Source organism: Papaver somniferum, chromosome 9 (genome assembly GCF_003573695.1).
Source record: "Papaver somniferum cultivar HN1 chromosome 9, ASM357369v1, whole genome shotgun sequence".
In the NCBI taxonomy this organism is placed as follows: domain Eukaryota; kingdom Viridiplantae; phylum Streptophyta; class Magnoliopsida; order Ranunculales; family Papaveraceae; genus Papaver; species Papaver somniferum.
Genome location: NC_039366.1, coordinates 133326339 through 133342994, shown reverse-complemented (window position 1 = coordinate 133342994; position 16656 = coordinate 133326339). Strand labels below are relative to the sequence as shown.

Sequence of the window (16656 nt, the reverse complement as noted above, 5' to 3'; positions counted from 1 at the left end):
TCTTTTAGCTAAGCTATGTCCAGCTATTATTATATTATTAGCTAGTAGCTGCAATTTGTCAAATTCCTTCCACCAGCTTTGATACTGACCTTTCTTTTCTTATTTCATTTCATAACTTTCCTCTGCGGCCATGTGCTTCATACAATTATTATGCAACCTAATTAATTTTATGGTCCAACAAAACCACTTGTAGACTATTTGGTACCTCCTCATCACTACGGCGCGTTAACAAAGGAACAAGGGCAGCTCATCGAATCTGAGATGGATTGCCTAATGTTTTTCTTGTACAGCCGAGCGAGCTTAGTGGCGGTGTTTGGAATACTACAAAAGAAATAATTTTTTGGTTTAACTAAATTGAAAAGTCAGCCGTAAGTTTGGAGATCAATCCTATACCAGTCGGGAGGTGGAAAAAAAGAAAAAACCATCCCGTACATTTAGGCAAATAAAAACTTTACTAAATATGATGAGTCCTACGCGAATGTCCATGCAGCCTTCCAAATAACCTCTCATGTAAGATGTTGTTATCATCCCAAAACTTTTACAAATTTATTTTTTTTAAACGACTGCAATTTGGGAAATATAATTTTATGGTGCCAAACATGCTTTTAGAAATTGCAACACTGAATGACATAATATTTGTCAATGTGCAGGTTTTCTTATTGGTTTTCCTCTACATGTTTTTGGATTGATAAAAATGTTTTTCGTTTCTTCACCTCAAAAATTTGGTTGTTCACCATGCCCGACTCATAGACACTATTCATCATCCCACCTGCATTTTTCTTTTTGCTTTTTTTCTTTGTAAATCAGTAATTCATTGAAGAAGCTAACTTAAGGTATTAACAGCCATGGTTACGACATTACTATTGCAAGTAATAGGCAGACAATAGAAAGTAAATGATAAAACCATCAAAAGTTGTTGGACATGCATGTGTTGCCTTATTAAAAACCTTGACAAGAGAAACCTAAACCAAAAAGGGATAAAACCTTGACGAAGGAAAACAACACAACACGATGAGTCCTAATGAAAATCCTAGAACTAAATATCCAAACATAACCAAAATATTTATAATTCTTCAATAACTTAGGAAGCATTCGTTCTCCATCAGTACCAAGTAAATAGTCTTTTACTACTGCCAAAATGTAGGGTTTTACAAACAAGTTGTGAGATTGAGCATCTTTACTCAAGATAAAACTAACAAGATAGATTCATGAACCCTTGTATCATGATCAAGTCTCCAATTTCTTTAACTTCTTTTAAAAAATAAAATTTCAAACTTGTGTATAGGACTAAGAACAACATAACAATAAGAAACTTCATTTTCATTTTATAGGAGGAAAAAAATTATATAAGAAAACAAAAAAATTATTTCATTTTAAGAAACCGAAAAAAATTCAAAAAAAATGAAAAGTAAAATAAAATAAGTTATCATTAAGAAAACTCAAATACCTGTAATATTTTTTAAAGCAAAGAAACTGACTGAAATAACTCATTCATAGATGTCCATGTGTAAAAAAACTGCAGATATATTAACCCTTACATATAATTTTATCATTTATATTTCATGTAACTGCATCTCTACTAGAAAAATAAATAAAGAACATGATATCATGTAACACGGGTGAATCCATGCGTCTGTGCGGGTATGCGCACCTCAAAATGTATGATAAGTTGGTTGGTGAGCATGGGATTTTGAACTTGGATGGATAGATAACATTTTGAGAGCCAAATGTTACATCCGACCATCATAGTCTCATCCCAGCCAAAGACAGTCGATAATTAGTGTGATTTTTAACTCCCTTCGTTATGAAATTACATCGACTTACCTTTGGTAAATTTTATCAATATATCAATAGCCGTGATATTTATATAATTTACTATTATATCGCAACTCAAGGATCGAATCTTACTTTCTATAAGTAAATAGTGGGGAGCTCATATAGAATTCAGTATCCATAACAATCGTTTTAACTTCCATTTTGTTGCTTATAGAGAGATTGATGTCCTCATCAATTTTTTGTTACTGAAGAAAACTCCAAATTTGTTGAAGTTCATAAGTTTCTCAAAAGTAGCACTGAGAAGATATCCACAATGTTTAGGCCTCCATTTTATTAGCCTTGCAGAAGGTGACTAATTAAGGGGATTTGTTTACATATTTTAATACCTATTAAGACTCATATTCTCAGCATGCATGAGAATTTTGGAAAGAGCTTCCATACAGAAGAGAAAGAGGTAAAGAGATAAATGATCCCCTTTCCTGAGCTCCTTAGAAGGTGCAAAGAACTTTCCTGTAATACTATTTATCAGGACAACAAACTTAGGAGTAGATATACATTGATAAATTTTGTTGCACCATTTTTAATTGAATCTTATTTCTTTCATGACAGCAATTAAGAAACTCCAGTCCACCCTACCGAAAGCCTTTTCCATATCAAATTTTATGTTTATGCTGTCATTTTCCGCTTTCTTACAGCTTTAGATCTTGTATCTTGTATTATGAATTATCTCATGAGAAATAACAACATTGTTAGGAATTTTTATTCCAGGAAAGAAAGCAGACCGGTAAATGGATATAATTTTGTATAATAAAGGTTTCATTCTTTGGGATATGAGCTCAGAGATAATATTTTAGGCGGTGTTGCACAAACTAATGTTCCTAAAGTGATTGGGGATGGATGGTTTTCAGTCTTGGGTTGTTGATGGTGGATTTTTGACGAAGGTCATATTCGTAAAATCACAACGGAAATTATGTATCTCTGACTGGTATCGGAATCATAAGAAATTTATATCTTCACAAGGAGCAGTTCTGTGATATCATGACAGTAATAATATACGACAGTGATATTAGGGTTTCCAAGGAAAACTTTTAATATTCTATATATTTCATGATTAAGGCTGAAAGACTCAGCACATTTGTTGAATTCGGTATTCATCTCTGGTGTCTGAATTAACCTAGAATCATATATGATGCTGATCACATCATATCTAAAGGTTCCTAAACATGCGGTATGCTAGTGCAGAGTAACCAATTAATTAGTTCTAATGATGTATTCATCAGTTGAATTCCTAGAGAAAATATACTAATGAAACCCTAATATTCATTTACTCAGGATTCATGACTTTTCTCGGTCGAATTCCATGGAATAGTAATGCATACTCACCTGTCGGGCATTGGGGCACCCTCGAGTAAGCTTCGAGCAAGAGGCACGGTATTTAGTAACAATGCTCAAAGGAGCATCCAAATACATGGAAGACTAGGATTGAAAATCTGATCAAAGAAGGAAAGGGAAAAAAAATAAAATAATAAAGGAACCGTGAGGGTGGACCCACACGGCTAGCTAGCCCTCCCCTTTCCTTATTTTATTATTATTACTAGAATATAACCCATGCCGTAACGGCACGACTCAAGAATATGTAATTTCATATGTTCTGATTTTAATTCGTGTCGTTTGTCTGCAGTTATTAAATAACATGACAATTGATTCCAATTTTTTTAATTGTCATGCGTTTTAACCGAGATCATTTTAACATTAGAACGATCAACACATTTTATTTTTCAAAATATTACACGTTTTGTGGCGTCACAGACTTAACATAGTATATTATTTCTCACCAATACGCATCACCACCACAAAACCGCATGATACTATTCTTTATCCACCACCACCCAGTGGTGGAGCCAAGGGTTCACTCACCCTGCTCTATCCCCCTTAAATTTCTATTAACTACATAAAAATCTTTGATTTTATCCTATAAATAGGTTTTAGCCCATCTATATCTAGGGTTTAGTCCACCAAAGTTTACATGTTTCTTCAAAAAAAAAAAAGTATCCCCCCTCAGTGTCGATTTCTGAATCTTCCACTGCCAATCTTATACTGATTAAGGTACAGTCGCGTTCCTTACGCCTTTTGAACCATGCCGGATTCTGCACACTTGATTACCTTAGCCGATCTCACCCACAACTATGAGTTGCTACGACCCAAAGTCGAAGACTTGATAAACAAATCTGTCTCACACAGAAAAGTCTATTAAATAGATAAATTTATCTCTTACAGAAATACCTACGAGTTTTTTGTTCCGTCTTTTGATAAATCAAGGTGAACAGGAACCAATTGATATACCAGACTTATATTCCCGAAAAACAACCTAGTAATATCAATCACCTCACAATAATCTTAATCGTATGGTAGCGAAACAAAATATTATGGAATCACAAACGATGAGACGAAGATGTGTGTGACTACTTTTTATCTTACATATCGGAGATTAAATCTCGAGAAAATCTTAGAGACGATAGTACTCAATACGAAGAATAAAGTAAGATCATAACACACAACTACATAGAAAATAGTTGGGTCTGGGTTCAAAATCCCAATGAAGTCTTTAAGTCGTTAACCTATGATGGTTTTAGGAAAAACCTAGGTTAAAAGAGAATCGACTCTAGTCGCAACTAGTATCACATAGGACGTGTAGGGATTAGCTTTCCCAGTTGCTAGAATTCTCCCTTATATAGTCTTCAAATTAGGGTTTGCAATCAGTGCTACCTTGGCAATAAAACATTCAATATTCACCGTTAGATGGAAACCTGATTAGAGTCAAGCTAATATCTTTCAACCGTTAGATCCAACTTAGCTTGTTATACACAAATGAAATGTGCCTTCATTTAGATACGGGTAACCGTACCTAAACGTGTACACATAATTGGCTCAACAATAGTTAAACGAAGTTGGCCATATGAACACTTTTATATCAACCTTGTTCATCTTAATCACAACTAGTTCAAATAACACAAATGAAACTAGTTCTAGAGTTGTTCAATTGTTTATATTCTCATAGAAGTATACAAGACACAATTGAAGCAAAATCGATTTTGATTCACTTGAATTAATTCATGAACATTATAGCCACGGTTTGAAAAAGAGTGAATTCGTTATTATATAAATGTAGTTGTTCATGTTCAAACCGATTTTAGAACCTAAACCACTCAAGTATGCAAACGGGTACACATACCTAAGTAGTCGGACTTGTTCTGGGTTCGCCAGTATGCAAACGGGTATGCATACTGTCGTACATGAAAAGATGAGGGTACCCAAATATACCTCAATCTAAAACTTTTCCACCTATAAGTCCTTTATCCGAAAGTGATTGTCTATGGACTGAGTCGAGACAATACAACCAATCGGTTCACACTTCGTGTGATCATCTATGGATACGAGATTGAGACAATACGACAACAAGCTAACTTGCGTGATTGACTATGGATATAAGATCGAGACAATACAACAATGAAGTATGATTACTTGATAATAGGTTCGGACTTAACCAAACACTATAGGATTGCTACAAGTAATTAGGAATGAACGTTTGTGTATTTTACTTCTAATTATAATAAAAACAATTATAATTGCGGAAATAGATAAATAAAAGACACATCAAGATTTTGTTAATGAGGAAAACGCAAATGCAGAAAAACCCCGGGACCTTGTCCATAATTGAATACTCTCAGAATTAATCCGCTATACAAAATCTAAACGAACTTCGTATAGTTGAGACCAAGCAACTAAATCTATAGTTCTCCTAGTTCCCTCAGTATCCCAGCGCCTCCAACTTGTAATAAGTTACGCACTTGGAACAATTCCTTTGGTTCGTATTCCAAACAGTAAAAGAACAACAAATATGTTCAGTTTCAACTCTTTTCAAACAAAGTGATATGAGTTTGACAAAAGGCTCTTTCGTTTATCCTAATAAACTCCTTTGTCGGGTTCTTAGATCAATCTATTCAACAACCACCAAAGTAATTGCTTAGACTATGCAATCAATACTATTAATCACAAAGAAATGTATTGATGCCGATCTACTCAACTAATCAATCCAATCTATCAAAAGATAAACCGATTATAGTTGGATCCCCAACCAATCAAGTTTTGTGCACACCAAAGATTATTAACTCAAATAAGAAATCTTCTTTATATTCGAATCTTCTTAGATCTTCAATAAACACCTGCAGAGAAACAACTTGAATATCTTGTGATCAATCACACACAGAACGAAGTCTGTTAACGATGGACTATCACAAGACGTCTTTAGATCTACAAACAGTCTAAAGATCCCCGTCGATACTTCGATCTAGTTTGAGTGAATCTTATATCAGAAGAGAAGATTCTCAAGCATAAACAAACTAGGTGCAACCAAAGTTCAAAAACCGTTAGTCAGTCAAATCAATCGAAAACTAATAATAAACTTCAATTATCTAGTTTCCCACCAACGGTACTCGTGGAGCTTCTCAATCCCAAAGAAGTCTCTAAAACGAGCGGTCGTAAGAGATTTCGCCTAATTAGGTTACTTTCCTCTCTGAATAGACGGCTCCACCAGTAACAACACAACTAGGTAGTTTTGCACTTTTGCTGGGTCTGAGGATATGTTTTCTCGAAATGCAAGCTTCAATATATATAGACCAAGGAAGTTTGGACACCAAGGAATTTCCAAAACTGAATATTCTCAAAGATATGCAATAAAGCCAAAATCGGTTTTCATAATTCCTGGAAACGCTCTGTCCAAATATTGACCGAAATCTCAGTAGAAAATCTTCAATTAGGAAATGCACATTACCAATTTTTATTTCCTAAAGATATGCATTTAATTGCTGGAAATTAAAAGCATATAAAATTAAAAGATTCTCAATTTATTTCGATCCGGGATTCTCCTTTAGTTATTAAGGAATATCTTTGAACAATAATAGATAGGAATTACTGCACATGTTCAAGGTATGTCTACATCTTTACTTTGTTAATCCTTTTTCATATTTACAATCTTGGACACGATTTGCCGCACTTCCAAACGAGTTTAGAATTGGTTCATCTGATTTTCAAGAACTATGTGATTAATCAAAAACATTTAATCACCATTAATGGGTTTAATGGTTCTACCAAATAGAAGTTCGGTTCTACCTCCAAGTGTCTACTAGGATCGGTTACACTAGTTTCCACAAGATGGCTAACTAAGTACCAGGATCGGTTACCACTATTTATGGTACTTGCTTGTGATCGGTTGCACAAGTTATAAGATCGGTTACACCAATTACTAAACCTTGTTAACCTACTATAAGGATCGATTATACATCTTGTGATTAGTCCCACCAAGTTCTAGGATCGGTTACCCAATGACTAGGAATGGTCACACCAATTACAAATATCGATCATACCATCTCAGGTGATTACTTAAGATTGGCTTTACTAATAAAAGTCATACTGATACATAAGTCAGGCAATGTGAATAGTTTTACCAAGATACATAAACAAGTTATGAGCGGTTATACTAAACACACATATTGGTAATCCAAAGATTTGCAATGAATGGCAATACCAATAAACCTAACGATTTCCCTTTCGATTCACAAAACAAGTTTATGAATGTACTTCCATTAAAAGAATGTAAAACATGATTTCCTAGGACGAAATCTTCACCCATACCCATACACATAATCACAATAACATTCATACGATTATGTCGATGTCTTATATACGAAGTTCAAAAGATAGGCGTTATACTTTGTATTATAATTCCTTAATACTACGTCTAACTAGAGTATAATCATTCACAGCTTCGGAGTTATGTTTTCAATATAGCACGACTTGAAAGATACATTAGGAATGAAACAGTTCAAGTCAAAATATGACTAACCTCAAAAGGAAGGATGATGTCATCGTTGTAGATCTTTAATTCTTCACATTCTTCAAATCTTCGAGTAATACTTGTATGTCTCATATCCTAATAACTTTCTAGCTAATCTATACGAAGTTGACTCTAGTACATAATCAAGTGACTCTTTAAATGAGTTTTGGTTCACTAAAATATGACAACCAAACTTGACATACCAACGCTTGGTGGGTTCAGCCGAGCTATGCTCTACCAGTACATGACCAAACTCAGTTGAATTCCCGGACTTGAACTTTTAAGCCGGTACGCATACGGGTTTGCATATTAAGTTCCCGGACTTCAGCTATCAAACAGTACGCATACGGGTATGCATACTATGGTTCCCGGACTTGGAATAACTTGCAACAGTTAGCATACAAGTACACATACTGTGTTATATCCAATCAATGGTTAATCGTTATAAACTCCATGTTAATCATTGAAACATCCTTGGAAGACGAGAATAGTTGTCTCATACAAACTATTAGCTTCAAAGAAATTTTTCAAGTGATCAATAGATCAATACGAAACATTCCGAGTCTACATCAAATGACTGTCTCACAAAAATCATGTAAGATGTTACCAGGCGATTTTCACATGATCATCCTTTGACTTTCGTCAAGAATAAAGATGAACTTAGTTAAGCGAAAGCTTACGAATACATATTTCTTAAACTCGGCTCGAAATATCAAATGTGTATAGTATAAAGTCTATATATATGTACGACTTTTGTTTCAATAGGAGACAAAATAGAAAAAAACTTCTGAGTGATAGATGAGTTCAAGTCTCCACATACCTTTTGTTAATGAAGTTCCACAAGCTCCCCTTAGTAGCTCTTCGTCTTCAATCGATGAACGTCGTGAAGTATAAAGCTCAATTACACAATCTATCCTAATCCGAGACATAGCTACAACTATACTAGAAATCAATACTTATAGTTTTGGCAACTAAACTTGACAAACAAGATTGAGATATCAACGCTTTCAAGTTCGACCGAGCAGTGCTCTAACACTTACTACAAATTATTCATGGATCTAGCAGTATTTGCTCTGACTAGCAGTATCTTCTCTGATCATCAATGCTCCATCTGTCAATACCCTAATTTCTTCAGCTAGCAATGGGTCACGGCCAACAAGATTCAGAACCACCATTTCTGAAAATATTAATTCAACTATCAATATTTAACTTCTCAGAGAAATATTCCTCATATTGGTTCGGCTATCAATATTTGAGTCGCAGTATTTCTCATGTTGATTCAGCTATCAATATTTGAGAATTTCACACTGATCCAACTATCATTATTGGTTCATCAACCAACGTTTGATTAATTAGTCGACCATTATTTTAATATTGTAATCTTTCCTCGTCATTCGTCTGACCCATGACACAGGGATCCAGAAATATCTTCTATGATCATGCAGTAATGATTATTTTCATAAGTGATCAGTGCATCAACATAATGGTTTATGATCGATCCAACAATTTTATCAAACCATATCCAAGTCATTCAACTATCATTACTGCTTCAACTATCATAAGGATATGCCATGGTCATCAATGACCTAATTCAACATCCATGGTCTGTAGATCATGTTGATATTCCAACATTCCATGCTTCATCCATTATAACCTTGAACTTTGTATGTTCAGTTCATAAGACTCGTAGTCTTAGGTCAAAGATTAACCACACGTCTGTAAAGCAGACTCACACATCAGACATCAATTCATGTCACATGAGGGGATATCACTAGGGTTTTAGTCGGCGGCCTACATCACGCACGATGTGAGGTACATCCACGATGAGAGTTGTGGTAAGTCATGAAGGCAGTTAAAGGATAAAATGGAAAGTGGATGATCGATCAACCAAGTCTTCCATGCAACATGGAAATGGTTTCGACACGATCTCCCACTTCCCCATTCTTCCACTACCTTCAACAATCACCACTTACAGGAGATTGATGTGCTGCAATAAGTAGGTTTCTTCTATGCACCGTGGAAATGGTTTCGATATGATATCCCACTTCCCCATTGTTTTATTACCTTCGACTGTCACAACTTACAGGAGATTGATGTACTGCAATAAATGGGTTTCTGAAACCTATGTTTTGATAAGATTAACAACGACTTTCGAGTAAGACTCATCATTGTCAAGTTATCAAACACTTTCAGTAGATTTCTCTCGTCTACATAGAGAATCATCCTCACATCACTTCAACACATCACATCACCTCAACACATCACATCACCAACAGATCAATCTCCATTGGGCTCCACACAGTCTCAGCTTCCCTCCCTACAGACTGACCCTTCTCCTCCTCTTGTGACCAAATTGAACCTGGAACGACCATTATGTTGGATTAGGCCAGGGTCCTACAGATTAGTCTCTCGAACTCAAAGTACTCCCGTGCAGTACATTTTTATAAAGGTTCATGGGATTTGGAACTTCGATCACCTGCTTCAGCGAGCACTTGTCTCCTCCACCACTTTTTACCAGGAACTCTCGCAGGTCGTTTTTACCCGCAAAGATGGGTATAAGGGATACGAAAGTTGAATTATTTTTTTTGGGAGATGGCCAGAAGAGAAAAATCCTGAACCATTTTGACCAAGTTCTCACCATCTATATCCTAATTGGCTTAAAAGAAGTTTGGTTTGTGGGGGGTGGGGTCTAGGGAGGGGCATCATGTCCTAGAAATTTGTCACAGATCATAATGAATATTGTGGATTTGATTTCAGGGGGTCAAAATCCTATTTAGAATGTCATTTTCTTGCTGGGTAATACTAGTTGTTATGAGGTTGATTCTGTCAGGGTTTAAGACGCCAGTTTCAGTTGTATCTATTCTTGTGAAGTGGTTGGTAAAGCAACAAGCAATTCCTTGATATCAGTAATCCAGTTACCATTGTCATCCTTGATGATCTCTATCATATTTATTCAAATGTTATTTTTGGTTGATATATGAAAGTATTTTGTGTTTATATCTTCAATCATGATAGTTCTAGTCACTGCTTTTAATTTTCTGGAACTTCTTTTCAATGCCATACCACGCACTGAAATTTTTCCTAGCATTGTTAAGAATCTTCCCCTATCACTTCGAAAGTAATTCTTGGACAACCAATCTAAGTAATTCTTGCAATTTTCATTATTAGTTTTGATGTTTTCATACACCTATTTGTCACATACCTTGACATAAAGTTTGACATCCTTTAACTTTCTAACGGTGATGAAAGCAGAAGAGTAATACAACCTTCTTTTTCGGCACTCAAGAATGATTTTGTTACAGTCTTCATGGTCAAGCCATGAGCTAAATAATTTACAGGGGGGACTGCCACTTTCTTTGCCTACTCAAGTTCATATTGTTTTTTTAGGGCTTTCGGTAAGATGTCTTCGGGTGTTATATTCCTTTGTCTGAAAATTAGCTCATTTCTAGACGTCGGGACCATATGAGAAAACAGTATACCGTGATAGATAGGGCTGAATATGGTTTCGATTTTTCGCTGGAACCGGACCAAACCAGACCAATTAGAAAGAAACCAAACCGAACCATTTCCTAATGGATTGGTTACGGTGTAGAAAGTGGAAAATCGATAGTGCTGGTTTTGGATTGGTTTGACCTCTAAAACCGAACCAAAAACCATTGGAAAACTAATTTTTAAACTTAATTTCTACCGTTGATTTACAAGTATTAGATTCTACCCATTGATTTAGAGGATAAATGGAAACCCTAAATCTAATATTTCATTATGATACTCTCCCTCTTTCTCTTTCTCCTTCTCTCAGTCGCCTCCCTTCTCCACCCCAAACTACGGCCGCTGTTACTCGACTTTTTTCTTCCCGTCTTCCTTCTTTTTTATTTGTCAATAACTAAATTAAGATATATTATATATCTTCTTTTGATCTTTAGAATTGGAGTAAGCTTTAACTATTCTTGATATTTTTTTTATTTTTCTTTGTCTGTAAATTTGTGTAAACCAATATTATCCGCAACTATGATTTTTATATCTGTAAATTTGTGTTTTTTTTTTTTTGGTTTTACATAATTATTGGTTAACCAAATCCACTAGGACAAACCGAAACCAATTGGAACCATTTGAAAACCGAACCAATAGTTGATGGATTGGTTTGATTTAGATTTTTAGAAACCAATAGTATTGGTTTTGGTTTGGCTAAAAACCGAACCAAAACCGACCATGAATTAAGAGAATTTGTTTTCTTCCCACCTTGACAAGGGACATCGGTATTTGACAAGTCCAACGGCAGTGAAAAAAATAGAAAAGATTTTTCTTTTCGTTTTGACAGCTTTTTTTTTTCGGGGAAAACAAAAACAACCCACAAGAAAATAAAAACAAAATGATAATTAAGTTCTACAAGGACAAGAACACAGTTGGTATGAAATATCACCATGTAATTACAAATGTGCAAATGACAAAGAAATATACAAGCACAAAAGATCATCTTTTTTATTCCATCTGTTTTTTTTGTTCTCTTTTTGTTGTTTTTTGGTTCTCCAAACTTCTGATGTACTGTTTCCTTTATTGCATTTATCATCTTGTGTTGGAAAGAGATGCATGGATAGACAACAAACCCTACCTCTCTTCCACACTACCACACAAAATTTACCCCCCTCTCCTCCCAAATGTATATCTTCTTCTTTATTGTTACATTCTCCTCATTCTTCCATACATAAATTTTTTAAAAATAATGAAAAGTAAAAAATAAAAAAATATCTTATGTACTTAATATGTTCTGTAAACTGCCTACTAAACACCATCTCTTCTTTCTTCTTTTTACTTCCTTTGTTGGCAATGTGATTCTGCCATGCAAAATCCTAGTAAAATTGCTTATATCGCCAACCCCCGCACTTTGAACTCGTTCTTCTTAAGTATGCTTTTTGCGGTGAAGTAAGAAGAAAGAAAGAGATCAAGAACAAACCCTATATATATATTTCTTCAACCATGCACTGACTGGAGTATTTATACATCAATCTGATTCTCCCGTATTGTGTCGCCAATCTACATTTAATTAAGTAAGCATAGACATCATTAAATATGTATGCAACCCCAACTGTTCCAGAAACTACCATAAGCATTCAAATAAGAAAGGTTAAACCAGTAATGGTAATTTTGTATTTACCTTCCAGATTGGTTTAGTGTAAGGAAAAGGCTTTTACGGGCAGAAGGCGCCTAACATTCCACATGCTACTTCCAATAGCTTATCTGCAACACATAAAATTCACAAAGGAAAAACCATTAAAAAATTTGTTAACCATAACAATCAATAATCATTAATCAACTATGACCCTAATAATATAAATAATCAAATCATAAGGCGGTTTCGTTGTCTCTTCCTTACAATAATAGTTGAATTATATAGCCAACTGTAAAGCATATGTTATTCTAATAAAATTGAATAATCACAAGAGAAAATACAAAACAAATGAAAGTATCAAATCATTAAAAAAATCAACAGAAAAAGAAAAGGTAAACAATTGGGAAGTATTGTAGTGTATATTCTTTCTCCAATATACCCCAAAACTAAGACAACCTTCTCCTTCCCAGCATCTTCGTAACTGGATTTACGGGCATCTAGTATCACTTCTTTACCCTCTTAGCTTTATCAGATCAATTTTCTATCTTCAATTCTATTTACTAATTACACTTCCCCGCGGACGATTACAATTTCATCGGATGTCCTCTAAATACTATTAAATCAATCTATTACTCCACATGAATTACTAACTTCATTTGATAATTGAGTCAGAGAGGTATTCTATGCGTGTCTAAGCTGTCCTGTTTTCCAACCCGTGTCCACAGACCAATACTCTAATCAAGCTTTTCAAGAGATATATTTAATAGATTTCTAAGTCGTAGGTTTCAAGAGTATGCTGCTTTTAAGGAGGGTTAAACAGTAAGCCTCCCATACAACCATTGCAATAACTACCACATATCAACCATAAGCATGATATTAACACAAGTCACTTTCCATGTACTCGGCAATCCTTGATATAATCATGAACGAATATCAAATGTCAGTAGTCGCCTTATAGTCCCTATTCCTCTTATCTTATGATTCTACTACTGAGTATGGTACCTCTATCTGATGTATAGACTAGATTTAAAAAATATATGGGCATGAAACGCCAACAACGCCCAAAGATACCAACACAAAATGAAAACAAGCCAGTAACCATGGTTTCTACTAGTCATAATTGACTGGAAACAATCCGATAAGCAACTCAAGAACAACTATTCATTTTCGGTTTTCCTAGGAAGACAATTAGTTACCAAGCCCGGTACTAGTCTAATGTTTTCACAAGTCTAAATTCAGAACACCCATAATTTCTTGCACATGATCTAAGCGTTGAACTTCAGTCATAATTTAGTAATTCCAATTTGAGGGAGATAATTGGACATTCAGATGCTCTAAAGACTATAACAGCTAATCATGAATTCCTTGATTCACTAAACACCTCACTATCAATACACAAGGAAGACAGCCAAAAAGCAATTATCCAACCAGCACAGAGTGTACGAAAATGACTTGCTAATTTATACCCGTGACGCTCATCAGACCCACCCACCGACAGAATTAACCTTAACCTAGTCCCAAATTTGCATCATAATCACACTCTAAAACATCATAAATAACATAATTCAAACAAACTAAACCGGATACCTATCAAATTCACAAAAACGATGATAATTGAAAAGAAACGAATAAAATGAAACAAACTAAAAAGAAATTAAATCAGAAAATTAAGAAATTATTACCTCTTCTAGGCTTAACAGCAACCTTAGACGACGATGATTGAACAGTTTTAGTTTCAGATACTTGTTTAGTTTCCTCGTTCAATGGGAACAACACATTATCAATCCCTTGAACCGATATCCGACCATCCGTATAAATATCAGGATCAAACAAATAAGCAGATTCATCACCATTACCAAACTTAACTGATCCATCAGCTTCCTGTGCAACAACTTTATGCGGCAACCGCAAGGTATCATAACTGACTTTCCCAAATCTTCTCACGGCATTGTACATACTCTCTTCAGTTTGGTATTCAGGTATAATATGATAATACATTATCTGTTCTGGTGCACCGGGTTCACTCAATTGATCTGTTGTCAACTTAGCCATGGCATCATCATTTGGTGCTAATACAGTAATCACATAACCCTCTGACACTAATTTTCCCATTTCAGTAGCTAGAGACGTTAAATTTACCAAGATATCGGCCATTTCATTGTAACCACCGTAATGCAAAAGAGTTTGGATAAAATCTTTAACCTGAGAGTCACCATTAAAATGGTGACGAGGACCACCAGGTCCAGGTGCCGGAGCTGGTGCAAGAGATGGTCCTGGAGCCATAGCATCATAAATCGGTAAAGCCGGTGGTGAACCGGCAGGTGCCGGTGATGATACTGGTTTCTTCAGCCGATGTGTTCTTGGATCAACTTCTGGTGCTCCTTCTGGAATTACAGCCGAAATAGATCTAAGATTTCTTCTCCGGTTAAAATCCTCTTGAACAGATCGAGGAATCAACAACCGTTCGATTCCATGAATCACACCATCAGGTCGAATCACATCATCAGGACGAATTACAGTCGCTAGATCAACTTTCTTGCTGGAATCCTTATCATCTGACGATAAGATTACATGCTGCTTGGACAAAGTTTTGTGAGCAACTGATGATGAGTCAACAGATTGAGGCCACTGAGTAGAACCGATTCTTTGAGGAATGATATGAAACATCAACAATGTTTGTAAAGATCTTAAATTACCAGGCTCAAGTAAAAACCTCTTAAACTCAGGGTCAAGATCTCTTTCCAAAGCTTCATTTCTTGGTGCAAAGATTGTAATATTGTGTTTACCAACTGCTTCTTCAAGTTTCTGTAAGAGTAATGCTTTTTCCACTAGTTCAGCCAGTTCTGTGTAATGTGAGTCTAGTAATGCTACTAGCACTGAATTTGAGCTGATTGGACTACTTGTTGAATTTGATTTCACAACAACAACATTACTTGATTTCTCTGTTGGTAATGCAGAACAAAATATAACAGATATCACAGAGATGACAATATAGATGATGAAGATAAGCTTAGAAACGCCATAGATCTGTGAGTCCATGGCGATTTAAGAGAGACAACCTCAGAACAAAGAGAGAAATGAAGAACAAAGTATCAAAGAGAGATAGCTGCTTTATTATACTTCTCTCCCCTGTTTACAGCAGGTTTTTTTACTATTGAAAGGGAGGAGTTAAGGCTTTGATTTTTATTTCTTTTTTCTCTCTGAATTTCTGGTTTCTCTCGTTTTAATGGCATTGGCTTGTTTTGGTTATATGAGAAACGCGGACTTGAAAGCGAATATTATATTGCGTTTGGTAGTGAGTCGTGAAATCCGCTGTATTTAGACGGCATTTGCTTACCTGGCAAACTGTGGGACTAACCAAACGCGGAACTGGAAAGAGGAAGGTGAAGTCATATCGAAGCAGTCCTTTCAGACCAGGCTGGGTTGTGGGGTCCACATTATTAAGTCCACTGCTTTAGTTTAGTTCTGGTTGGTGTTTCGGGGGTTTAAATGAGAGCTGTGATCTGAGTCTGTGTCTGAGATCATGAAGTAGTTGGCCTTAATCGGTAACAAAAATATAATCCATTCAACAAACATTTTTACGGAGACATAGAAAAGCTCCATAGAAAATGGCTTTTAGGGTTTAAGGGCAATGGGACCTGGGGGAGTTGTCGTCGCGTCTACTTTAACAAGCTGAGCTGTAGTTGTCTGGAAGGGTAGGCTTAAATAAAAAGCACCAACCATATACATTTCTTCTGAAACCCTAAATCGCAAGTAAGAAATAATTCCAGGAGAAGTAACGGAGACATTTGACGGCGATGTTTCTCCTTCCTTCCATGATTTTAATATTCACGAGGGCTGTTTGACGCCGTTACTTAAACCACTGACGGGATTAGGTGAA

At 35.5% G+C, this 16656-nt stretch overlaps 1 protein-coding gene across 1 annotated transcript; it reads right to left on the bottom strand.

Annotated features, from left to right (window-relative positions):
• Positions 1-12059: 12059 nt before the first annotated feature.
• Positions 12060-16023, bottom strand: LOC113311063 (fasciclin-like arabinogalactan protein 16). The gene is made up of 3 exons (XM_026559911.1): positions 14459-16023; positions 12822-12904; positions 12060-12700 (listed from the first exon to the last, which is right to left on the bottom strand). Exons 1-2 carry the CDS (start codon positions 15813-15815, stop codon positions 12855-12857), a joined length of 1407 nt encoding a protein of 468 aa, XP_026415696.1. The 5' UTR covers positions 15816-16023; the 3' UTR covers positions 12060-12700; positions 12822-12854.
• Between the last annotated feature and the right edge of the window lie 633 nt (positions 16024-16656).